The 26043-nt window shown below is 35.5% G+C and overlaps 7 protein-coding genes across 8 annotated transcripts; 3 read left to right on the top strand and 4 right to left on the bottom strand.

Moving 5' to 3' along the window:
* The first annotated feature begins 1240 nt into the window (after positions 1-1240).
* Positions 1241-2065, top strand: LOC17896554 (RING-H2 finger protein ATL8). The gene has a single exon (XM_006302809.2). The coding sequence runs from the start codon at positions 1327-1329 to the stop codon at positions 1885-1887; it is 561 nt and encodes a 186-aa protein (XP_006302871.1). The 5' UTR covers positions 1241-1326; the 3' UTR covers positions 1888-2065.
* A 3122-nt stretch (positions 2066-5187) lies between these two features.
* LOC17896352 (protein CUP-SHAPED COTYLEDON 3) lies at positions 5188-7115 on the bottom strand. The gene is made up of 3 exons (XM_006301558.2): positions 6911-7115; positions 6518-6792; positions 5188-5760 (listed from the first exon to the last, which is right to left on the bottom strand). The coding sequence occupies exons 1-3, from the start codon at positions 7113-7115 to the stop codon at positions 5215-5217; spliced, it is 1026 nt and encodes a 341-aa protein (XP_006301620.1). The 3' UTR covers positions 5188-5214.
* Positions 7116-12192: 5077 nt separating this feature from the next.
* LOC17894908 (probable inorganic phosphate transporter 1-9) lies at positions 12193-15501 on the bottom strand. The gene is made up of 2 exons (XM_006301836.2): positions 14725-15501; positions 12193-13182 (listed from the first exon to the last, which is right to left on the bottom strand). The coding sequence occupies exons 1-2, from the start codon at positions 15432-15434 to the stop codon at positions 12303-12305; spliced, it is 1590 nt and encodes a 529-aa protein (XP_006301898.1). The 5' UTR covers positions 15435-15501; the 3' UTR covers positions 12193-12302.
* A 324-nt stretch (positions 15502-15825) lies between these two features.
* On the bottom strand, positions 15826-17429 carry LOC17894419 (increased DNA methylation 3). 2 transcript variants are annotated; one of them, XM_023787913.1, is made up of 4 exons: positions 17341-17402; positions 16903-17099; positions 16596-16823; positions 15826-16338 (listed from the first exon to the last, which is right to left on the bottom strand). In XM_023787913.1, the coding sequence occupies exons 3-4, from the start codon at positions 16768-16770 to the stop codon at positions 16085-16087; spliced, it is 429 nt and encodes a 142-aa protein (XP_023643681.1). In that variant the 5' UTR covers positions 16771-16823; positions 16903-17099; positions 17341-17402; the 3' UTR covers positions 15826-16084. The 2 variants fall into 2 exon arrangements, with proteins under 2 accessions (XP_023643681.1, XP_006302835.2); XM_006302773.2 differs by lacking the exon at positions 16903-17099 and having other exon boundaries at positions 17341-17429.
* Positions 17430-18332: 903 nt separating this feature from the next.
* LOC17896437 (short-chain dehydrogenase/reductase family 42E member 1) lies at positions 18333-20633 on the top strand. The gene is made up of 5 exons (XM_006301130.2): positions 18333-18580; positions 18782-19124; positions 19417-19670; positions 19760-19956; positions 20032-20633. Exons 1-5 carry the CDS (start codon positions 18385-18387, stop codon positions 20521-20523), a joined length of 1482 nt encoding a protein of 493 aa, XP_006301192.2. The 5' UTR covers positions 18333-18384; the 3' UTR covers positions 20524-20633.
* Positions 20634-21053: 420 nt separating this feature from the next.
* On the top strand, positions 21054-23005 carry LOC17896249 (psbP domain-containing protein 3, chloroplastic). The gene is made up of 10 exons (XM_006302661.2): positions 21054-21184; positions 21269-21344; positions 21444-21547; positions 21631-21696; positions 21776-21859; positions 21948-22030; positions 22114-22189; positions 22266-22384; positions 22467-22511; positions 22592-23005. The coding sequence occupies exons 1-10, from the start codon at positions 21100-21102 to the stop codon at positions 22616-22618; spliced, it is 765 nt and encodes a 254-aa protein (XP_006302723.1). The 5' UTR covers positions 21054-21099; the 3' UTR covers positions 22619-23005.
* Positions 22672-25821, bottom strand: LOC17896517 (RNA-binding protein 24-B). The gene is made up of 8 exons (XM_006302584.2): positions 24929-25821; positions 24487-24631; positions 24242-24368; positions 24097-24139; positions 23767-24004; positions 23527-23614; positions 23304-23425; positions 22672-23207 (listed from the first exon to the last, which is right to left on the bottom strand). Exons 1-7 carry the CDS (start codon positions 25133-25135, stop codon positions 23416-23418), a joined length of 858 nt encoding a protein of 285 aa, XP_006302646.1. The 5' UTR covers positions 25136-25821; the 3' UTR covers positions 22672-23207; positions 23304-23415.
* Positions 25822-26043: the final 222 nt, after the last annotated feature.

Consider the following 26043-nt stretch of genomic DNA (forward strand, 5'->3'; position numbering starts at 1 on the left):
GGTGCATGCATCTAACAAATGTATATTAATTCCAACCTTTTTGTTTTTGTGATAACTCAAAAGATCACGAACCGAAACTCAAATAAAATCTTTGAATGTGTTATGTGTATATAGAAGATACTCAAATTCCATCATTTGTTGTTTAAATATAAAACAAAAGGTTGGATTATATATTAATTTGGGAGTACTAATATATATCTTAGATCAAAACTGAAATCAATGTTGAGTTATTTAATCTCATTCCATCCACTTTGAAATTACAAATTATATAGCAAAAAGTCCACAAAATCTATAATGTATGTATATAATATAAAAATATATGTTATTAGATAATACCCACTACATCATCATAATCCGCCTGATTTAGTTGATGTTGATGACAAACTGACAAAACAATCATTTTTAGGGCAATAAATACGAGAAGAAAAGAATGTTAGGATAAGCGATACACAGCACAACGCTATCAACTTATATATGTCTCGTGTTTCGGTGTTCGATGGTCGCATCGCACACACAAAGCTTCTTCCACTTCCTTCATCTGTCTACCCCACACGCACCATTTTTATTACAGTATATCATACATATAATGTTTTCAATCCCATCTAAATAACCAATTCATTTTCATATATTTTGGAACGTACAATTTTATTGTCAATCTAGTATCGGTTCTCCAAAATAAAATAAAAAATGGTCAGGCCATTTTGTTGATATGCATATATTTTCTTAATTATAACGAATATGCTTGATTGTTAGGTCTAAAGGTGGTTAGGTAAACCATAAACATCCCGTAACTTGGGATAATGAGATAGTCATGTGTAACTAATATATGAAAAGAGAGACACATCGATAATTTTTGTATTTAAAACATAACATTATTACTTTTGTTTTATATAGCTTTCATAATTTTTTAAACAAAAGAAAAGATATATCATTGTCTTGTGTGTCTATTGTCTAACCCAAATTTATCTATACGTAAAACTTGTTTAGTTTCTTGCCGACCAATCCGTAAAAACTTGAGAACGTTAATAGACAAAACATCGAAGAAAAGGACTCATAGTCATAGAGTTTACATGAGTCATAAGGATTAAAAGGCAACAAAATTCGGAACTAATCGCAATTATAAAATAACGAAAATAACCTTATAACCGAAAGTGATATAATAGACTTTATAATATAAAGCAAATAAAGTATATGTGTAGCCAACAAAGATCTCTCTCACTTACTATAAATCCCCTTTCCCCTTTGCCTCCCTAAAAAACGCTCACACTCCTAATCCCTCTCAATTTTTCAAACCAACCTCTCTCTCGCTCTCTCTAAGTCTTAGCAATGGCGCGTCTTCTCTTTCGTCTTCTTCAAGAAGCAAGTCCACCATCTCCGGCGGAAGGTTCTCCTCCTATCAACTCCGACCTCGTGCTCATCCTCGCGGTTCTTCTTTGTGCACTGACGTGCGTCCTCGGCTTGATAGCCGTCTCTCGTTGCGCCTGGCTCCGACGTATAGCCTCCAGGAACAGATCGGATCAGACTGATCAACCTCCCGTAGCTGCAGCCAACAAAGGGTTGAAAAAGAAAGTGCTCCGGTCGTTACCTAAGCTCACTTACTCCCCGGAGTCATCGCCGGCTGAGAAACTCGTCGAGTGCGCGATCTGTCTCACGGAGTTCGCCGCCGGGGACGAGCTCAGGGTGTTGCCGCAGTGTGGTCACGGTTTCCACGTATCTTGTATCGACACGTGGCTTGGATCCCACTCTTCTTGTCCTTCTTGCCGTCAAATCTTGGTGGTTGCCAGGTGTCATAAATGTGGCGGGTTACCCGGTAGCTCAAGTTCAGGATCCGAACCCGATACCCGAATCAAGCAAAGTGAAGATGATCCTAATAACTTCTTACCTTGATTCTTTTTAGACCCATTTTATTTTTTCTTTCATAAAAATGGATTCTCTTTAATTATATCAAACGAGTTATAATATTGAAAAGTGTTTCTTATCATTTTAAAGGATAATGTTTACTCTGTCATGTACATATAATTTATCTATTGTAAATTTTATTATATGGAATGGAAAGTTAGTCTCATTTAGTCCTTTAATTAATTGTTTTAATATAGATTATTTATACAGGGAATTGGTTTTGTTTTATATTAACATCTTGCTTATAGAGGTCGACATGATTTGTGAATTAGCTATAGAGACCACGACATAGTTACAACTTACAAGAACTAAGACGTTAGACCACACAAATTTACGTAACTACAATCCAAATTACCCCAAATTCCATTATTGTTTTTTTTTTGTCTCTACCCTTTAGCATAAAAGGTAACGTGAATGTTGGCAACATATATTAGTTTTAGATAATTCTATGTCATGCCAAAATAAATAAGAATATACTTATCATAAATAAGAATCAACTCTACGCATTTCTTTGATAATATCATGTCGATAAATCAAACATTTTCTTCATAAATAATTTGTAGAATCGAAATTGATTTGTTTGAAAGGAAGTGTTAGTTCTGTACTTAAGTTTCAAGTATGAAAAAAACAATATATGTATATGTCATGTTACTCATCATATACAGTTTACGTTTGATAGAAGCATCAAGGACATGAGTCTACCTAAAATGTTGTTGGTTGTTCGTTCGTTGCTACAAATTCGATTAGCTATTTAGTTACTAATAGAATATTCCATATTAAATTGGGGAAAAAGCGGACAGATGGACCAATATACGTAGAACGGATGGTGTAATGTGTATTGTCTGTGTTCTCTCTTTCTTTTTTCCCTTTTCCATTAATAAAGCAGCAAACTAATTGTCGGGTTTTATATATTTTAATTTGTTCATGTTTAATGTTTTTTAAAAAGTACTAGTATTTTATAAAATATTGGGAGCACGAGCCTGTATCCCACTAACACGACTTTAAAATTATTAGAGCTTCGAAAATGACCATGAAGATGATCTTCGTTTTGTCTTTGAACATTGACCTAACAAAAAGATCGCCAAAATCTTAGGATACAACTAAAGTGCGTAATAAGACAATAGAACGTAATTTTAATAATAATAATTAGTCAAGATGTAGATAATTACACAGACGAAAATAAACTAGTTATATTGATTAATTTTCGTCTAGGCATTGAGTAAAACACGTACGAATAATGATATGGTCCACCATCTTGAGCTATCATCATTCATCACGAGTTCCTCCACTATGGAAAGTGCGTCCATGTGGTAAGTGCTATAGTTTTTAAAAGAGTGAAATATACTAAATTGCATAATTGACATTGAATATAGCATTTTATCACAAAAAATATCCATCGATTATTTCTTATAGCTGCTATAGTTTTGATCCTTTTTTGATGATATAGCTCGTTACGTTATTGTAGTAACTAGTAACGCACTAATGCTCCATCATTGATATTTTGCTAAAACCATCAATCCAAAGATGTTGAATGTTCCAAGCGTTTAATGCATAATATATAGTGAAGACTGAAGACATCAGAGTTCATATTTGATTGCAGATAATATGAATTTAGTTTTCATACAAAAACATTAAAAAAATTTCCAACTTGCATTCTCCAATATATATATGTAACTCAAAATTGGACTAATGCCGCGAATCTAGAAACACCGATAAATCATATATTTAAATAGATGGAACATGGTATTTCACATTCAAATTTAAAGAGACTGATAGTGTTTTTTTACAATAATTGAATAATATGATGTCTTTTTGAAAAGCAATATTAATTCTTCGTGGTATACTGTACGTGCATGCATGTGCATGATCTATTACACACCCCTTGGCCTTATCTCCATGGATAGATGATAGCATTATATTGCTTGGGACTCTCTGATCATAATAATATACATTCTAATACTTTCTCATATTATATAGTTAAGGGCTATTTCTTTCCATTGATTATGTATCACAACGAAAAGAGTAGGAAGTATAAAGTGAAGACATGCTTTTGTGTTTGTTTAAAGGAGGAACTAAAAATTCTCATTGAGAAATGATGGACAAAAATTCCCAAACAGGCCGAAGATTCCCACATTCATGTTTTTGCATTAGTAGTTAGCTACATTTTGTTTTGTTTTTATTATGAACGCTTTATTCCCCAGGCTAGTGGGTGTTACAGTTACATATAATCACCATAGGTTGAATATATGAAGGGTTTTTTAAAAATATGCATATTTCATCATAATCTGCATCCTTTACACATTTATAATCATCATGCATCATTAATTTTTCTTATTTTTATATTCTATATTGAAATATACAGAGATATTAACCACAGGAAAAGTAATAAAATATACAGAGCTGAGTTTAAATATCGTATTTGCATTAAAAGAAAAATAATAAAGTGTCAATATCGTAGTACCATTCCAATCTTGTCTAACTTTGCTAATTTCCCCTTCTCAGCACGTTTATCTTATATCGATTGCTGGGCCTCCGTGTATCTTATATCGATTTCTGGGCCTCCAAGGTGTTAAATGGGCTTCGTATTTCGAAACTACTGTATGAGCTAACTTATTAAAGAAGGGATTTTTTATTTTTTTTTGGATAACAACGCTCAACGGAGAAATTTTTGTCATAACAAAAGTAGTCTCGCAAACCGGTTTAACCATTCTAAGGCCATAATCAAACATGGTGGTGCGTCGATAAACCAAAACAACGCTTACGTTGGCATAATATAATCCAATTTCTATAAATTCCAGTGCCATTGTTTTAACTTCTAACTGGCTAACCGCCAACGCGTGTAACCAACCCGACTAGACCTAATTACCCAATTTAGCACTCTAAATGGAAATGTCATTTTTGCAGTTCTAAAAATCTTGAACTTGAAGAAATAATGTAAATATAAAATGATATGAGCATAGTCCATCCAAAACTTTTATTTAAAAAGAGAAATAGTCCATCCAAAAAAAAAAAAAAAACATATTACAATGACGTCAGAATAGTCACAAATAATATTCGTATTTATGACATCAACATCGAACAGTGAAACGCCCACAAATACAGTTTATCAAAAGTAACACAATAATAGCTTTCTACCTGCAATACTACAGCAAGCAGCCAGACTCTCAATAACTTTTAAAATGTTTTGTTCTACAAAAGATTTTGGATCTTAGGAATAATAATAATATTTATATAATAACAATAAGTATTTTACAAAAAGGTGAGAATACCAAAAAAAAAAACGCCAAATATAAAATCCAAAGGCTAGCTATGATTCTACAGCTGGAAACCTAAAGGACATGGAGAATCTAATAGCATGTGAAGAGGACCAGGAGAAGACGAAAGACCCAACAGACCGTAACTCGCTTCCTGAAACAGAGGATTCTCCAAGTAATCTCGTACGTCAAGTTCGTTATTGTTACCACCGTTCGAAGATGGCTCTGTCTTCACGCCGAGGTTAAACCCGAACTCGTCCTCCTCCTTGTTGTTTCCCGGGGAAAAGATGATTCCGTTGAGCTGAGACACGACTGGATTGATTAGGGCTTTGAGCTCGTCGAGGTTGTGGCCTGATGATCCATTAAGGAGGCTATTATTGTAAGTTTGATGGGTGTCCTCGTAGAGCAGTGATGGGAAGTTGTTTAGGGTTTTGTTGGAAGATTCTAAAAGCAAAGGCAAGGCTTCATGATGATGGTTATGGTGATGATGATGATGATGATGTGCTGTTGAGAGTGTTTGGTTATGAAGGTAGCTGATTTGGTTATGGATTCCAACATTTTTTCTATCTCCTGTTTTGTTGAACACCCTACAAATCACCCATTCCTCCTGTGTGAAATTTCCACCAAAAGACAAGAAAAATAAAAACATGTTATTATTTATTCATAAGTACATTATTATAGATGATGACTACCCCTAAACAAAGACCGATATAGATCTTTTGTCTGAAATGTGAGGCCTGACAAATTGATTTCTGATGAAAATTATTTCGAAATGTAATTAAAAAAAAAACGAAAGCAATAGTGATAGAAAACGACACAACAGTAGCATGGGTGAACAGAAAACGGCAAGGTGTGTTTGGTGTTGACATCCACACCACACGTACAGGTTTATATCAAATCTATCACATCCTAAAACTGCTCTCTTTTTCCCCTGTCTTCTCCCATACTAAGCCAAACAATATAATGACAATGCTATTGAAACATGAATCTAGTAAAAATGCGGGGGGAAAAAGTGAAATATATCGGTTAAACTTTTCATTTCAACTTATATCGTTTTCAAAAGTCAACTCATTAATTGACAAGGAACAACATAAGTTCGCGATATACACTTAAGTCTCATAATTTCAAGTTTAAGACACGCACGTTTCGGAGTATAGTAACAGGATTTAAGTTTTTTTTTTTTTTTTTGTGTAACAGGATTTAAGTTAGTAAGGTGTAATAATATACTTTTCCTTTTTAAAAAGTCAACTCATAAATAGACAAAATAAACAAAACCAAAATTCTTGAAAATACTCAAAGATAAAAACTAAAAAGCAAAGAGACATACGCACGAGTGTTATACTAATAGAGTGTTAATTTTTTACCTTACACGTGTGGCGGTGTGAAAGGTCGGTTTCGAGGCGATACTCATGCATGACCCACTTAGTCTTGAGGCCACGTGGAGCCCTACCTTTGTAGAACACCAACGTCTTCTTCATCCCAACAAGCGGTCCACCGCCGCCTGCGAAGACCTCCTTATCTTTTCCGGTAGCTTTCCAGTATCCAGCAGTGGTTGCTCTGTTAGTCCTCAAACCCGTCGGATATTTCCTATCCCTTAGGCTGTAAAAGTACCACTCCTTCTCTCCCATCTTCGCCATTTCTTCATATATATTTATATAACAAAGTTTCAAAACATTATTAAACTTTTAACAAGATTCCAAAAAGATTTAAAAAAAAAAACTCTTAAAGAGGAAAAAGAAGAGACAAAGTGTATGTACCAGGTAGTTCCCAAGGTTCGCAGCGGTTGAGATCAACTTCAGAAATGTGAATGCCGCAGAGACCTCCATGGAAGATTTTGGAAGCTAAGTAGAAGGTGATGAGCTCTTCGTCCGTTGGGTGAAACCGGAAGCCAGGTGGCAATCCTCTCTCGTTCTTTTCTTCTCCGGCTAGTTCGCTCAACACATCTTCCACCGCAAGCATCATCTTTTTGGTTATTATAACCCAAAAAACAAAACACAAAACAGAGAGAGAGAGAGACTTTTTTTTGTTACACTGAAGAGACACCAAAAGGAAGAACAAAGAGAGCAATGATACAAAAGGTGATGGGAAGTATAACCTTATTGCGTGCAAGATTATATATTTATATACAAAAATGGCACATAAGTCGAAGATAAGAGAGAGAGAGTGAAAGTAGAGGTGTGTGTGTGTGTGTAGATGGGTGGATTTTGAGTGTTTGAGGTTAGAGGAGCATTGATGATAAAGGCTGTGAAATTCAGGGAGCAGAGGCTGCTATTTGCCCTCACCTGGGGAGCTTCCAGGAGTCTCTTTCTATTCTTTATTTTTTTTTCCTATGCAAGTATAGTAGTAATTATGTAACAATCTATAAACTGTAAAAACACTTTTGCCGTTTTGTGTTTTATCACTATACTACTTTAGCAAAATTCTTATGGTCTTGTGGTTTTGATTGAGACTTGGTGATGTTAAGTTATGATCTTTCGTTAATGACTACTCGATTGGTCAATGGATCATTATACAGTAGTACTGTTTTCCTACTTTATCTAAATTTAAATGCAATATATTTACTAATTATATTAAATGGTGTTGACGTTTTGGCTTTTACTTTTGTTTTGAAGTAAAAAAGAAGTCTGATTTATTTATTTTAACCAAAAAGAAAAGAAAAACAGACATTTTTCTTGGTAGTTTAATTTGAGAAGAAGAATTAAGCGCCAAACTGTTTTGTGTGGAGATATTAACACCCATGAAATACTGAGTTTTGCATAAACACTCATACACCAAATACTGTTGTGGAGGAAATATCAAAATTACATTTGGATCCCACCTTTTTCAACTGGTACCATTATGACTTTTGGCATATGCAGTTTTAAAAGAGTAAACCCATTACACAAGTTGATATCTCTACCAAAAAAATTGCTCACGCAGTTAATAAAAAGGTTTTTACAGATTTCAAGAAATGACGAATAAGTAAATATATAATGTACTTGAACAATTTTATTACGCTTGTGTGGTTATCAGCAAATAAATTTTACAATGAAGAAAAGAAAGAGATAAAAGAGTGTGCAGTAAAAAGATGGCAGAGGTTTTATGCGTGCGGGTGTAAGCATATCATTATACATTCATGGAGTCAGTCCATTTTTATTTTATTTTAATGTATTATTTTATACACATTCTCCCTGAGAGAGAGATCCCAATTCCCTTTGGTTTCCTTTTTATTTACCTTAACCACTTCCTTTTATACTTATTTCTCAACGGTTATATAAACTCTGTATCGATGACAAAAAAAAAATATATATATATATATATAAACTCTGTATTACAATTTTTTTAATTGTTTTGTTTGATATTATAATCTTCCTCATCATATATAATGAATTTTACATTAAACCATGAAATACCTCAAGTACATGGATGATTTGTTTACATTAACCATGAAAAAAACGATGCTAGTGCGTTTTGCTGATGCATGTTAGTAAAAACCAAACATCTGAAATGGACAATGTTTTAAACTTCAAAAGTATAATTTCTGTTGGGAAAACATAACCACCAAAAGCAAGCGTTCGAACTACATATTGAATACAACTTTATAATAAAGGAAATTAGTTTAGAGATGTTTTATGTTTCGGGTTATGCCGGATGGTTTGGTCAAATTCGAGGGCGTATCACACTGCAACTAAACAAAGACTTTTGATGTTAAATGATTTTCTTACTGAACTATAAAAGTCATTTTTTTAATAATAAAAAATAGGTTTGAATCATATTGTCTGTCGATATTAAATGTTTGACATAATTTTAAGAAGAAAAATAAATGAAACAGTAGAGAGATATCAGATAGTCGGCGGTGGCACGTGCGTAGAATGATACAAAAGGAAAAATAAAAAGATAGAAATCAGGTAAAAGGAAAGTAATAATAATAAATGCAAACGTACTACAGTATCTATCTCACACACACTGATAAAGGAGTATTAAACTGCCCACACGATCTTATGTTAAATCTCCCAAGTCATTCTTTTACCCTAAACCCCCCCTACTGCTTACTACTACTACCCAACCCCTATCATTTAAATACATTACATTCATAGATTTATCAGAAGTAAAAAAACAAAATCTACACATTGAGTAAAATGTGTTTCATCCAATAATTCAAAAAACCTGCTGTACTTGTACATAGGCTTACCTAAGCCTATCCATTTTTTTAATTATGCTTTTTTATAGTATTTCATAGAGCAAATTATTTTCATAAATTATTATTATTTCCCCCTCAGGGGGTCTATCTCTTTTCTCTATAGCACTGATGAATATTTCTGTGACTCTCTCTCTCTCGAAATTGTTATTTTTATCTATTTTCAGGTTCATTATTGATTTCCCCAAGCGATACCGTCGGTCTACCGTAGTATTATAGTGCTGTTTCCTCTGCCTCACAAACACACAATATTATTATTGGCCCTGTCAAAAGCTAACAAGTTTGGTTTTTTCCCAATCTATTGTGTAATTTAATCTGTCTGCATGCGGATAATAATATCATTAAACTTGGGCAGAATGTTCAATCAGGAAAGGGCTGATTCTGGTTATAGTCTCGTACGTCATTTCAGTAACACTATTTCACTTATTTATATCATAAACTGTAAACCTAATCAAAGTTATATATATAAGCAGAAATGGTTGTAGTACTAGTGCATTCTGTGTAACAACAGGCCTAGTAGTGTATAAAATATACAGATATTACTGGGGATAGTGTTGATATACAGTATATTATGTAATGTGACACTAAAACTTTGAGATATATATATATATATATATATATAAGGTGAAACAAATATCACTAAAATGAATATATAGACGACTGTTTTGTCACAATTTTCTTTTATAGTATATGTCAATCAAATTGACAATGAGGGTCCCTTTCTCGTCTTTGTCTCTTTCTCTTTAATATGTCTGATCTTATATCGTCAAAGATCATTATTTTTTGAATAAGCTTATAAACAAGAGACTAACAATATTTTTGAACGGTACTGATTGAATATATATAACACCAAATCGTTTTGGACACGTTTTGGACAATATACACAAATCTAATTAAGTCACTCTCCATCACAAACTTTTAAGAAAACTTACAAGAAAAAGAAAAAGGAATAATGAGTAGGAAAGAAGAAGAAGAAGAAGATGAAGGTAGTAGAGAAGGAGAAGGTGGAGAAACAATAAATGAAGGATGAGGAAGAGGAAAGGACAATGGCAGCACCGACCTGCTCCACCAGAGAACGACCTCTCCTCTCTCTCTCTCTCTCACACACACTCTTTTCTCTTCACAAGCAATCTTTTCTTCCTCCCATTTTGCTTCTTTTAATTCTACCATATTTTATTTTCATTTTCCTTTTCATTTTATCTCTTATTTAGAACCCAATAAATTTTAGTGAAAACACTTCGAGATACCGCAAAAAGGAATCAATAAATTTTTGTCCCATACCATTATATGATTGATATGTAAAACTTACAAATATTTCATCATTCATATATATCTTGGCTTGGGGTAGCAATGATAACCTATAGGTATATACAAATAATATTATCAGGCTAGCAATCTGATTCGTAGAGTATGGATCGTAATCTCTCAAATTACATAGTGATGGATATACAGTATTATGATATAGTTTTGGTTAATCTGTAAATTTTGGTCCGGTTTAGTGTTAATTTGATGGAGTTATGTTACATATTTTTTTTTTAAATTCCGTACAGTGGAGGATGGCAATAAATGTGAAAGGTTTTGAGGATATGGGGACAGACGAAGCCTTCATAAATATGGGCGAAAAGTTGCAAAATACATTGGGACCAATTACACCGTGCACATACAATTGAATCTCTTCATAAAGCTCTTTTAATAGTATGCTTGTATTGCGTCTCTAGCTAATTAGTAACTTATATGATCATGTCATAAACAATCAAAGTTTAAATATCTCTAATAATTGACCACTCTTGCGTTTCTCAGATTTTCCCAAGACTTCTTTTCACGATACTTTGTAGTTTGTTTTCTTAAGTATCTTATTGACCCTGTTGAACTTAAGATTATTTTATGTGACAATTTTTTTTTTTTTTTTGCCAATAAATAAGAAATGTGACAATTTTCTAATGTTAGTAACTACTCTTATCGTCGCTACGACTTGTAGACTAACGAAGAACGTAGGTGAATCCATCTCCTAAGACCGTAACAAGTCTACTTAGTTAAAAAAATGGATAATCTAAAAACAAAATAACAAAAGAGAACTAAAAGAAAATATTTTGTATGAATATTATTGTTGCACATTGTACCAGTCAGACAGACCCATGATTTGTGTATCTATCAATTATTGATAATCACACTTGGTTTATGAGATCATACTATAATAGTATGAAGTTAGAAATTAGGTTAAAATTACCAATAAAAGTTGTATTAAGGATGATATGGTAGGATAATCCATAAATGTAAATCGAATGTGAATACTATGATGTAGAAGAGAGACACAGATTGCGCACGTGACGTAGACGGCGTAGGTTAGGAGGAGGAGAGAAACAGATGGAGCCTTCTTTCCACATTTGTCGTATTTTTTTGTTTTGTTTTGATGATATTTTTATATTTAAAAATTACATTCCCTTTTTTCCTTACTAAAGAGTAGTAAATATATTCCTGGTTTATGGAAAGATTGTTTCTATTTTTTTCTGTTTCTGTTTTGCGTTTTACTATATGGGCCTAAATGGGCTTGAAAAAATTGGTCTTTTTCCCAAATCAATGAAAGTGTATATATACTCTGAAACAGAGGTTTTCTATCGAGGAACTCAAAGTGGCCTAAGAGGAACATAACTAAGCTTAAAGATTGAGTTTTCTTCATTCAAGATTCAGACACACGCTTTGTAGTTTGTACTCTTAAAAGCAGGATCAACATAGTTTTAATAATCCTCTGGAACTTAAGAAAACAAAACTCCCAGAGCCATATTTTGACTATTATGCACCCCTTTGATATGCACGGAATTGAAAAAGGAATACAAGATTTCATGTAACACAAGAGAGGAAACAAAACAAAAGGAAGCTTGAGTATCAAAACATCAAAAATCAAGGAAAATCAAGAGAGTTAAAAAGGAATTAAAGATTCACAAGACGGTTTTAATTGTATTATGATCTCAAAATCAGTACTGTCTTGGAAATAATACATTCGCAGAAGACGTACCGATCTCGTCTTCGTTCTCTTCTAACGATCTTCCCATAGTTTCACGAGTGAAGAAGTACGTCACGACCATTCCCGCGATACAAACTCCCCCAAGGATCAAAAACGCGATTCTGACGCGTTTCACGTCTGGGAAAAAGTCATTCTCGGGGTGTTTCGTGGCCCACAAGAAACCTACAGTGCCAACAATTGCCCCAAACTTCCCTGCAGCTCCAGATATCCCGTGGCACGTGGACCTAAACCTCGCCGGAAAAAGCTCCGCAGGGATAATAAACGTTGTTGTGTTAGGACCAAAGTTGCTAAAGAAGAAGATCAATCCGTAGAGGACCATAAAGCCTTTGTTAGTCTTCTCGTGTTTAGACCAATACCAACTGTACGGGATCCCAGCGACTAAGTAAACAACGGCCATGAGGAAGAACCCCATCATCTGGATCTTGACTCGACCGATTCTATCGATGAAATAGACGGTGAACCAGTAACCGGGGATGGTGGAGCAAGCGGCTACAACGGCTGCGACCTTAGCTACTTCGAAGGCGGAATCGTAGACGCTTGTGGAGCTGAGAGATTTGTCGGAGAAATTGAAGATCTGAGAGAGGAGGAGATTGCTTGTGTAGAAGACGACGTCAACTAGGAACCAATTGGCTGAGGCTGCGAAGAGGTCACGTCCGTGTAGGCTGAAGAAACGGCGTGAGAAGAGTTTGTAGGAAGACCGTGGCGATTGTGGTAGCTCCGATGATGTATCTTCTACTTCGTCGATTTGGTCTGTTGTCATGGATACCGACATGACTTGTTGCATGTCTTTTGCTGCTTGGACTACATTGTTCTCCACCAATGCTGTGTATCTGCATGCATTTTAAATAACTTTAGTGTTTATATCATACAGGTTTTATTATTAGTAAATGAATACTGACAAAAAGGAAAATCAAAAGTTAAGATATGATAAGAGTTAAGACGAATGAATATAAGTTTATATATCCCTTATTATTTATATATTGCCTTATGTCACGATTTTATGTAAGTTTTCAAATAAATTAGATAATAAAAACAATTGGACAATGTTATGTTAATGTAATTTAGTCACTTTTGCTGGATTTGCAAAAGTTAATTGGACTCTAGTCAGTTAAACCAAATTAGGTTTGATATTAGTGAGATATACTAGCTAGCTACAATGCACGGAAGGGAAAAGACCAATCTCTTAAGACTTTTTCTTATGAAATACGTAAGAGAATCAAAGTGGGAGAACTTGGAGAGAGGACAAAAGTACGTGGTTAGTTGGAGAGATTATATTTAGTTATAATGAAATAAAAATCTCTATTAATTAGCTGGAGTTTCTACCTGGGAGGAATATAATGTAGAAAATACATACTTAAAACTATATATTATACATATTAAAATGAAAATTCGATATGCATACGTTATAGAGAGGTAGCTTAAAAAGGTATATACCCCTTTTGTCCGGTATATTTCCTTCCGAAGTCAACTAATTACTTCCTAGGAACAAACCACGAACTAGCCACTCTTTACGTTATTAGTTACGTACATATGTTTATCATCGACAACATCAGACATCAAATTTAGGTTAAATTTCAGGTTTTCTAACATTATTTCATATACGTACGGGACATGGGTAGACTTTTGTTTTTGCACACGACTAAACTTTTTAGTAGTTTAGTTCACAACTCTACATTGTATTTTCATTGAACATTAGAAACTCTATATAACCAAGTTCACGCAAGATATTCATCTACATAAAATATCACTACTCTTATCGAAATACGGTTTTAATATATATGCTTTACGGCGTAACTAGAAAACACATACTATATTTATTTGTTTGTCTACATCAAGCAAATAGATGAAAATGATATATTAAACTGTGGAATGTTATCCGACAAAAACATCAAGCTTGTATTTGAAGCAACCCCATAGTGATCAAAATGGTTACCGTTTAAAATCTTGTTTATTTTTTTTTTTTTTGGGCAAAGACACTTAATGTATTTAATCTTGGAAAACAATACTAAAAGTAAAATTTAGGAGAAACAATACTAAAAGTAAAATTTAGGAGAAAGATTTTTTATATAATCTAAAAGACAAACTATCCAAATTTTGAATGTGTGATGATAGGAAGCAAAGTCACTCACGATAGTGCATATATTATAGTCTACTTTATAATTAAAATAAAATAAATTACTATAATCTATGTTATGGAATATTAAAACAAAAACAAAATGGACATATATACATATATATATATATTTATTTTGTCATAAATTTCTCTATTATACGGCGGAAAACAATTTGTTAAAAATTTAAATGTAGAAGTGTTAAAATAATAATAATTAAATTTAGGGGAAAAAAAGAGAGAAGAAATAGTTGAACGGAACCTGGCGGTTTCAGGCATGAGCATTCGCCAGTAAAACGTTAACGCGGCAGGAATAGCTCCGATCATAAGAATCAACCTCCACGCTATATCCGATTCCGGCGGAGCCACAGTCTCTGCCCCCGCCGCGTTAGTATTTTCCAAACTCCCCCCTCCGGCGTTCTTGAACACCACACACACAACCATGGTGACGGCAGAGCTCATCAAGATCCCTAACCCTTGCATCGAGAACACAGCGGCAATGAAGGCTCCACGCGTTTTTTTATTAGCGAACTCGGACATAATCGTGGCGGAGAGAGGATAGTCTCCACCGATCCCGAGTCCAAGAACGAATCTAAAGAATCCAAGACTGACCATAACGCAAGAACGTCGAGTCGTGCAAACAGAGAAGCCACAACCAAAGGAGCTAAAGACCATGATTAAGAGACAAAGACCGTAGACTTTACGACGTCCGACTCGGTCACCTAAGTAACCGAAGATGATTTGACCTAATGCTGTGCCGAGAAGAGCAATAGCGTAAGAAGTTGAGAGAAGAGCTGTTCCGATTGAGTCTTTGTGGTAATAGATTTGACTTATCATTTTCATGATCGGAGCTATACAGAAGAGATCGTAAGCGTCCGTGAAAAGTCCCATCCCGGCCACTATGATTGCCTTGAAATGGTACCATTGTATCTTAGCCGCATCTAACGCCGATAACACTTTTAGCTCCGACATCGTATCGTCGATCTTTAGAATTTTCTTAAGATACAGAGAATGAGAACAATACAAGTCTCTGTCTCATACATTTTAATGGGTTTTTTTCTCTTGAGATTATTTCTTATTTGAGCAACATGGAATATGCTTTTGTTTGACTTCGAGGAACACAACACCTTCTCTGATCGAGTCTACTTCTGTGGCTGACTTTCACAAGGTTATTTTTAATTTTAGCTTATGAGTTTTTTTTTAAGTACTTTTAGTTATAAGATGTGGTAGTCCAAAGTTTGGTTAATAACAGTATCTTTACTGTATGATGATGTTTTCACGGAATCCATCTAATTTCTAATTGTTTTCTGGCATCCTGCACATAAGAGGCATAGATTTTGATAAGCTTGTTAAGATTTCATAATTTCTTTTATGATTTTCTTTTCTTATAATTTCGCTTTCATTTCTGCTCAAAACAGTACCACTTCACATCCAACAACTTTTTTCAGAGTCTAAGAACATCTCAAGGAATCGGATCATTGAACATGATTTTTACACACAAAAAAAACTAGAAAACTCTCGAGTCTCTAACATCTGAATCAGAACCAAATACCTATATATCGGCCAATGCTACTAAATGCTGATTAGGTGAGGAAGACATCCTAGTTATATGATAACTGGAACTATGAAGTTGGGACGCGTACTCCGAGCTTGACGACAACGACTTCAAAGATCCCATCAGGTCTAAACGTTGGAGTAAACAAACGAGGATCTACTTGCCCCGGAAGATTAAACGTGATTGAGAATGGACCAGGAGGGCAGAGCTGTTGCACCTGCATTCTGTACAAGCTTCCGGTCTCACTTGGAATCGCAATCTCAGGCACTACTCCTTGGATACATACTCTTCCCTCCCTCTGAATCTCACATTTGATCTTATCTATTAAACGATCAGAAGATAGCACTTGGGTCAAGGTTCTTTCATAGACAGATAGTCAAAAAAAAAAAAAATGCAACTTTCTTTTCATGTAATTGGTCATTATCAAACCCAAAAAGATGAAGAATCCATTCCAGTTTTAACAGGTAGCCGAGAATTAGAAGGAAATTTCGTAATGAGACTGCTATTTCCACTATCCAACAAGATTATTACTAATGAAAGGTCATCACAGGAGAAAAGAAATGTGAAGGCTTACTAACTTTGATTTTTCTCAATGCCAGGGAGAGCGACTCTGAAGATGTAGGCAACTTCGCTAACACCAATATCGACAAGACCGATGGGTGGCCCTGCAGAGCCTTGCTTAGCGGTACCAGTGCAAAATACATGAGAGATCACTTTCGAGTGAGTAGTAGTCTGATTATTCTCAGTGTTCATGGTGTTGCTTCGTGTTTCTCTGTTTTTCCTCAAGCTATAGAATCCAAACCAACCTGTTGATAATATCATAATCAAGGAACAGAAGAAGAAGAAGATAACAATCAAATCGAAGCACAAATCAAGCAAAGAGACCAATCAGTAGCAAAGGTTAAGGCTGGTCTAATCCTCTGAAATAAAGTTTACTCCTTTCGATCCAACTTTCCCACCACTCCTTGCTCAAAGTAAGGATTCCAAGACCATCGAAAATGGGAAGAAACAAACTAAGCTGGATTGAAGAAACCAAGTTCTGTAACATATATATATTTTTTTGAGCTAGGTTTCTCCAATCACTGAAGAAACCAAATGCGGAAGATGCGTATATTAGTAAATCAGTCGAATTCATAATCAATCTAGAACAAGTAGAGTTGAAGAACACAGAATCGAAGCTGGAGACAGCGAACACCCAAAGAGAAAAAAAACCCTAATCTCGATTCTCTACAGATAGCTACAAAAACCCCAGGAAAGTTCTCATTCAAGTAGATAACTAAACAACGAGGAAACGGAGAAGAGTGTGGATTTAGGGTACCGTACCGTAGCGAACTCCGGCAAGTCTCTGATGGTGTTGACTGCGAAGCTTCTCTGGAACAGCGCGACCGTCGTTATATTTACCGGAGATTTTGGTGAGTGGGATGTGGAAAAATCCAAATACTAATAACTTAGCTGGTCAAATTAACCACTCTGAATAGGCCACGTGTCATAAACTTTGCTGACTAAGCAACCTTGTCACCAAAAACATCCCACATTTTTATCTATTAGAGTATTATTTTCTCTACATCCTTCATTGGATTCGTCATATTTCGAAATATACACAACAGTTTTAGTTATTATTTAATCAAACTACAAGATCTATGGCTTATTAGGAAAAAATAGACACTTTTAAACTGTGTGATGTTTGAGTAGGTTTTATAATTTGGGTATGAAAAGTTATGAAAGTATCTCCTTTGCAGTATAGTCGATCATCAAATTAATACACACAATGTTTTTTTAAAAATTGTATATTTAAGATTATTAAACCTTCAATTAAACTTGAAATAGAAACACTAAATTGTATAGTAGTCAACCGAAAAGACCAAAAGAAACTTGGTTTAGCTAATTAACTTTTTTTCTTTTCTTCCTGAAAGTAACGTTTCTTCGGTTTTTAATTAGTTAATAAATTAGAAATTGTAACAAAAGACATAGAATTGTATAGTAGTTTCATTAATTTGTACTATTTTCATCGACGTGTCACTGAATGATTCATAGTGCTTGTTGACAAGAAAAGAGATCAGCTAGAAACTGTAATATTTAACAAGGAGCTTAATTTGCGGATGAGGATTATAAATGAACAACACGTTAACTTTGTCGTCGTGATCATTAAACAACTCTGCGTGATCCAGCTGGTCTAGTAGACACGTGCTTCAAACGACAACGAGGTTATCGTGCATAACGCCTACATGCTAGTATATATCTCAATATTTAACTTATATCGTACGACGCCATTACCTGAATCAACCAATTTATATATAGGGATTGAACTCTTCGTTGACCATTTTTAGAACGATCTGAATCGAACTAACCATATCAATAAGGCAAAAAATGGAGATGAAAGAAGAAGAGAACAAAGGAATAGAAGGCAAAGTTGTAGCCGTGACGGGTGGGTTGGGTTTAGTTGGCTCCACTGTGTGCCTTGAGCTGCTCCGCCGTGGCGCTCTCCAAGTCCGCTCCTTCGACTGCCGCACTACTTCTCCTTGGTCCGACAATCTCAAAGAATCCGGCGTCCACTGCATACATGGTATTCAAGTTGATTTCACTTTCTACTCAAATCAACGAGCTCAAGATTGACCATATATAAGTACATTTGAGTCGATATCTTTTAGAATCATATGCTTACAATTTTTGTATTCGTGTTTTATACACTAGATATATCTCTATTTTCGATATAAAATGTTCTAACAAACATACTTTGTTCATATTATATATGTATATGTATCAGGAGATGTTGTGAGTAGAGAGGACGTCGAAGAGGCTCTTCAAGGAGTGGACCTTGTGATTCATCTTGCTTCGTACGGTGGTTCGGGTAAGGAAATGATTAGGACTCATCGGATCGAAGAAGTCAACGTGGAAGGGACGCGTAACGTATTGGAAACATGTGTCAAGAAAGGGATCACGAGGTTAGTGTATTTGAGCACCAACGGTGTCGTTTCTGGTGGGAAAGAACTTGAAAATGGAGATGAAACTCTACCTTATGTACCTTACAACAACTACGTCAGTTCTTATGATCGGACTAAATCTATCGCCGAACAGTTGGTTCTAGAGAACAACGGTCGAGTTGTTGAGTAAGTGCAAAATCAATATCTTTTTTTTTTTGTCAACAAGTGCAAAATCAATATCATTTTGTTGTTTACGAAGTTTTTTTTTTGAATTAGGATTTTGTATTTGTGAACTGTGGAATCTTGGAAAACAGAACAAGTTATGTGAAACTAAATGAGACAATTAAATTGATTATGGAACCTCAAAATACTTGGAAAAAATTGGAGTAATTAGATTCGTGGTATTCTTATTACGTATGATAATTTATATATGTGGGAATATGGAATAGTAATGCTAATGTTGTTCATGGGAATATAGAAATGGACGTGGAAGTCTTTTATCTACTTGTGCGATTCGTTGCCCGATCGTTTATGGACCGGCTGAAGAGAAGTATCTTGATAGGATAATATCTGATGCAAGATTGGGTTTATTCCTCTTCAAAATCGGTGATGCAAGCTCAAAAACCGACTTTATTTATGTGGATAACATTGTATACGCTCTCATGTTGGCAACCGCCGATTTACTCAATCAACATTCGAAAGCCGCAGGGAAGGCCTACATTGTTTCCGATGGTTAGAATTTTATACTCTAAAACTTTGTTACCTATATACTTTGCTTTTATTAGTTTATCTTAAGCCTGATTTTGTGGGTTGTTATGCAGGTAATCCGATAAACTTTTTCGAATTTCTTCGGCCACTTTTAATGAATCTTGATTATGAACTACCAAAGTCATCCCTATCTATCCCGGTTGCGGTTTTACTTGGAAAAATATGTGAAGCAATATACACAATGCTATCACCACTACTAAACCAAGGGTGGATTCCACAACCATTGATTCTTCCTCCCGAAGTTTACAAGGTTTGCTAGAGCGAATATTTTTCTTATTACAATAGAGAAATATAAAAATTATGACATTTTTTTTGAATGGAATAGGTGGGGGTGACTCATTACTACTCGATCCGCAAAGCCAAGGAGGAACTCGGGTACGAGCCCACGACACAACCTGAAGAAGCCATGACCAAAACCAATTCCTATTTTAAAGACAAGAAAAGGAGAGAAGTCGATGGTCCAAGCATCTACGCATGGATTTTCTGTGTGATTGGGTTGCCTAGCATTATATCAGTCGCGTGGCTACCGGACATTGGACCCATACCATTCTTTCGAGTCATTGCGCTGTTTATCTTTAGGTCGATGTTAGTGTTACGCATAGCATCGGGGATTGTGGTGACAACGCACGTGAGTGAAGCAGTGTACGCGTTATGGCTGGCTCGGAGAGTGGATCCCAAGAATGCAAAGGCTTGGTTTTGGCGGACGTTACTTCTCGCTACTTTCTCGCTTCGATTACTTTTGAAAAGAGCCAAGGAAGCAAAGCAATCTACACTAAGAGAAGGTCTTCTAACCATTTCGGGGTCCTCAGTTGCTTGAAGCTTCATCACGTCAATCTAAACCAAGGTTCAAATATTAAAACTAGTACATATATATCACATTGTTAATCATTTTCTACGTTTTAAATGGGAAAAATACTTAGCCGTGGATTCTCAGTTTATCAAAACACAAAAAATGTGTAAATGTTGTTGGTAGTAAAATAATAGTTAGAATCATCGTGTCATTGTTTAGGGTCACCTTGGATGTATGCATTATGCCAGAAAAACAAAGTGACGGTAAGAAACTAAGAATATATGTTTTCACAAATGTTTTATCTATATATATATATATATATATATATAATTACATTGATATACAAATGAAAATTACTTCACATAATCACATTTATTAAAAACATTTGACTACATAACAGCTTTTTCTGGTTTATATATACGATGTTTTGTTTAAAAAAATATATATTTTAAATACTATATAGGGAAATTTTAAATAATAAAGTTTTAATTCTCATTCACATAACAAAATACTTTATTTTTAGAATAATAAAAAATAATAATAATTGAAACACCAAAGGGAGATAGTTTTGTGAAAGACAGAAGCGGACATATCTTGAAACACATGGCAGCGATTTCTCCATGGTTTTCTTCTCCGCTGAGCTTTTCGAATCCCCGCGTTTCATCTCGCTACATTAAGACCATTACAGGTCCTCAATCTCTCCCTGTAATTTCACTTTTTCAGCTTCGTTATTGTACAAAATTTCACATTCTTGGAGCTAATTTCTATCCAGATTCCAGAAGATGTACATCAGTTTCTGCGGCAATCTCTGTTCTAGACGGCACCAACGAGGAACAACAACGGATTTCGTAATCTCCATTAATGCCTCTGTAAAATTCACTTCTTTTCTTTATCTGTGTTTGTTCTGTATCTGTTAAAGTCTCGCTCTTTTTTTTGTTTGTTAACAGGTCTAGAGATCATGTTGGGATGAAAAGAAGAGAAGTCATGTTACAGATAGCTTCCTCTGCTTTCTTCCTTCCTTTGGCCATTTCACCAGCATTTGCTGAGACAAGTATTGCTGTTGATTTAATGTTCGTATTTGATGTGGTTTCCTTGAGAATATGGATGCCTAATCAGACCTTTCTTTAATCTCAGATGTAGCAGAAACTTTCCGTGTCTACACTGATGAAGTGAACAAATACGAGATATCGATCCCACAAGGTAATCTACCAAACTCTGTTTTACAAGACTTATGATAGTGATGAAATCATTATGACATCTGATTTGCATTCACACCAAGATTGGCAAGTCGGGCAAGCAGAACCTAATGGATTCAAGTCAATCACAGCTTTTTACCCTCAAGAAACTTCAACTGCTGCCAATGGTAATCTTATCAAGATTAGTTTCTTTTCACTTTCCCTCGTTCAGAAATCGTGAGCTAACACTGATAGGTGAATATGGATCGTTTTCAGTGAGCATAGCGATCACTGGACTTGGTCCGGACTTCACCAGGATGGAATCTTTTGGAAAGGTCGAAGCTTTCGCCGAAACACTGGTTAGTCTCTCTACCTGCAATTCAAACAAACAAACTCTCTGCAAAGGGTTCCATGAAACTGTAAATATGACATTTATTTATAGGTCAGTGGATTGGATAGAAGCTGGCAAAAGCCAGCAGGAGTGACTGCAAAACTAATCGATAGCAGAGCTTCCAAGGGTAAATACAAAAATCTCATCTCATTGAGAATCTCTGAAGTATCTGGCTTTGTTTCGTTGACACAATTTATGATCAGGATTCTATTACATCGAGTACACCTTACAAAACCCTGGAGAAGCACGCAAGCATTTGTATTCTGCAATTGGAATGGCAACGAACGGTTGGTACAACCGTTTATACACTGTCACAGGACAGGTAAGTCTAGTCCTATTGCCACAATGAACCTCTCTGATTAGTTTCTTATCTCTAACACAATGACCATCTTTCGGTGCTACAGTTTACAGATGATGAATCTGCTGAACAAAGCTCCAAGATCCAGAAGGTGAGACAAAAGTCGCTACTACAATACTGAAATATTTCACTAAAACCTGTTGCTTATGACCTTTTTCTCTGTTTTTGCAGACAGTCAAGTCTTTCAAATTCATATGAGAGTGTCACTCATATCTCTATCAGCGAACCAAATTATAGAATTGATCAAACAATTTGTTTACTGAACAATCACTTTTTTCAATTAAATTCTGAGAAAGGAGCTGACTCCATACTTTGAAGTAAGCTTCGGATAACAGTTCAGACATGGAGAAGAGAGAACCCTACATATGCACAGTAACAGACAAGGACATGAACATGGTTTACTTACAATGCAGAACTTGGGGACAAAGGCTATATACCTATAAATGTTACTCACTACACTCCTCCACCTGAAGTAAGTGTAGTGGTATTACGACTTTTGGACTAGAAAAGAATCAGATTTTGATTCTACCATGTATATGCTTGTGTATGTGTGTGTATATATGCATATTGTACACCAACTTATTACTAATGGATTTTCCCCTCCCGAGGGCAAAACCATTATAGTGCCTTCAAACTCAACCCGAGCTCATGCCAGCAGCATTTGTGTGGCTGTGTTTATACACATTGATGGATGGGTAAGAAAACGGAAGCACAAACCCTGAAACTCCAATTTGTTTTTCTTGTTTCCTTCTGCGCCTTCCCAGTGAGCAAGACTATTTTATATAACCTGTACAGCAATAAGATACCGAGGTTAATGAAACTGCATATGATGATGGCCTTTTTCTGTTAATGCATGTATAAACATACCGAATAAGAGACATACCTTTAGGATGCAAGATAGATAACGTGCAAGACTTAATAATAAAACAGGAAGCCTCTGCTGCCACCTCAAGTAGCAGTTTCGCTACCGCTTAACTTCGTTTTCTCCTCAGTCTTCAAGAATAACTGAAACCATTACTAACATATAAGCGGTGAAAAGAAACCAAATGTGCATAACTTCTCGCTACTACACCCAAAAATAAAGAAAGCATTAAATTGATTCTCACCTTGTTGTTTGGTCAGAACCGCTACTCTGCATAAATTGAGGGGAATGGACAATGATATGCGACTGTACAGGAGCAGGGCCTGGTACACCTGACAAACATACATTCGAAGGAGGACATTACAAAATGCAAATAAACTTAGCTTTTCAATTATGCCTAAAACTCAGGAATGATCGAGACTCTACTTTTGAGATTTGATCAGTCAGATAATAAGATTATGGTGCGTAAGACAGTCGAATGTACCTGAAGGGTATGGAGCTTGAAGAGCAGACATAGATGAAGTGGTCATGGCACTGACAGTGGGTCCACCAAGCTGTAGAACATGGCTTCCTGGAACTGAATACCCTTGAACTGCTGTGTAACCGTGGCCACTGGGAATAGTCTGACTTAATTGCCCGTACTGATAAACTGGTGAATTCACTGCCCCAGGTACTCCATAGACCTGAAGGTACTGCTGACCCATGTATGGACCATATAAACCCTAAACCATGAAACGAGTCAAGATACAGCCAAAATTACAAGACGTTTAGTAACAATGAGAAATAACAGCAAGTGTTCATAGCCATTGTCAACCTGTGATTGTGAGTACATGTACTCGGGTCCATATGCGGTTACCCTGATATAGAAAATATAACAACCTTAGAAAAACATTAATGAACCGTGGACACTTGTGCAAAGACATCAGTGTACTGTGTGATGTAAGAATTGCAAGACTCACCCATAAGGATACACAAGTCCTTGCTGGTAGTTAAGTGGGGGTGGTTGCTGATACGGATAATTTCCCATAAGTGAACCACGAGGACCCTGCACATTTCCAATGTAGGGGGAAGCTGGTCTTAAGCGTCCTAACCACACACAAAAAATTTGCACAAAATTACAAGTATTCTACAACAAAAATATGATATTAGATCAATGCAAACCAGTGGTATGGCAATGGAAGATGAGTATTGCAGGAAAACTGACCAGGAATGTTAGGTATCAATGCATAGGGCAATGGAGGCCGAGGTCTCCCAAGGGAAGCAAGATTACAGTTTGCACGTCTACCGTCTATAATGGGAGTTGGGTCAACACAAGCTCTCCTCGCAGCTTCTGGATCTCGGAAAGTCACCTATAAATCCTCCATATGAAATAGAAACAGAGCACTGAATCATTCACAAAACAACTGCAACAGAATTACACCAAAATTAATCACTTTCTTTGTTCTGTGATTATAATGCACACGATCCATAGAGTTATACGCCAGTACCTATAAATCTAATGGCACTGATCTACAAAAAAATGCGTAATTATAATTGTAACTAACTCTAAAGCAACATTTAGCATCTCCATGAGTAATTCCAGAGCAACAAAAACAAACTTAGCGTCTTTTACAAACAAAGAAAGAAGGGAGAAACAGAGGACTCACAAAGCCATATCCTTTGGATCGGCCAGTGTTCTTATCAGCAATGACAACAGCTTCAAGGATTTCACCGTACTGTTCGAAATGGCGACGAAGGGTTTCACTTTGAGTCTCCCAAGCAAGTCCACCGACGAATACCTTAGTGAAAGTTGTATCACCGAAAGGAGAATTTAAGTAGTGAAACCCAGAACCCGGAACAGACTGGTACGCCATGACTACAGAGGAGTGGCAAAAATGGAAACTTTATGCCAAAGCAAAAGAGGGATGATAAATTATGAACAAGGGATCAAAGGATCAATTCTTAATTTTGATGATAAAGGTAACCGAGTAAACCCTAGACATAATTGCAATGATTAAGCCCAGAGATGAAACCCATTGAATAAGAAGAGGAGTATCTAGGGTTTACTCGGTTCTGTGAAGATGAAGTGAGAAAAAGTGAGATTTGGGGGAAAACAAAAAACCTAAAAGATCATTCCCTACTAATAATGACGAAAGGGAGAAAAAAGAAATCAAATTTCCCGGAAAAAAAGAAAAGCAAAAGCAGTGTGGGTTTCAGGATGGGCCAGACAGAGAGAGAAGAAGAAGAAGAAGTCGGTGGGTGTGTGAAATTAGGGTTTCTTAGTGAAAAGGATCACAAGAAACTGTAAAGAAAAACGAAGCTACAGGGTTGAGAACTTGAAACTAATACTAAGAGTTTAAAATTCTGAAAACAAAGGAGAAGAAAAAAAAAACCTAAGAAAATAATAAAGTAAGGAAGAAAGAAGGATCGATTTTTTAGGGTAAAAGTGGTTTGGTTAGGGGAATTCCATTGATGGTGATGATGAAGAAGTTGGTGATGACGATGAAGATGATGATGATGGTGCGTGATTTGTTGAAGGTGAAGAGAGAGAGAGAAAGAGAGATACTTTTTGATTTTCGACATTGTAAATAACGTAGGACCCCATATATATTTATACTCTTAATTTTGTAATTAACGTCGTTATCATCGATCCCCTATGTCTTTTGTTTTGTCTGATCGAATCTATCCGTTGTTGTAATAACGTTACACAAAAAATGTAAAAACTCAAGCCGAACTTTGTTTATTATTATTACAATATTCCTAGAATTGTAATTACGGTGTA

Source organism: Capsella rubella, unplaced genomic scaffold, assembly GCF_000375325.1.
Source record: "Capsella rubella cultivar Monte Gargano unplaced genomic scaffold, Caprub1_0 scaffold_2, whole genome shotgun sequence".
Classification (NCBI taxonomy): domain Eukaryota; kingdom Viridiplantae; phylum Streptophyta; class Magnoliopsida; order Brassicales; family Brassicaceae; genus Capsella; species Capsella rubella.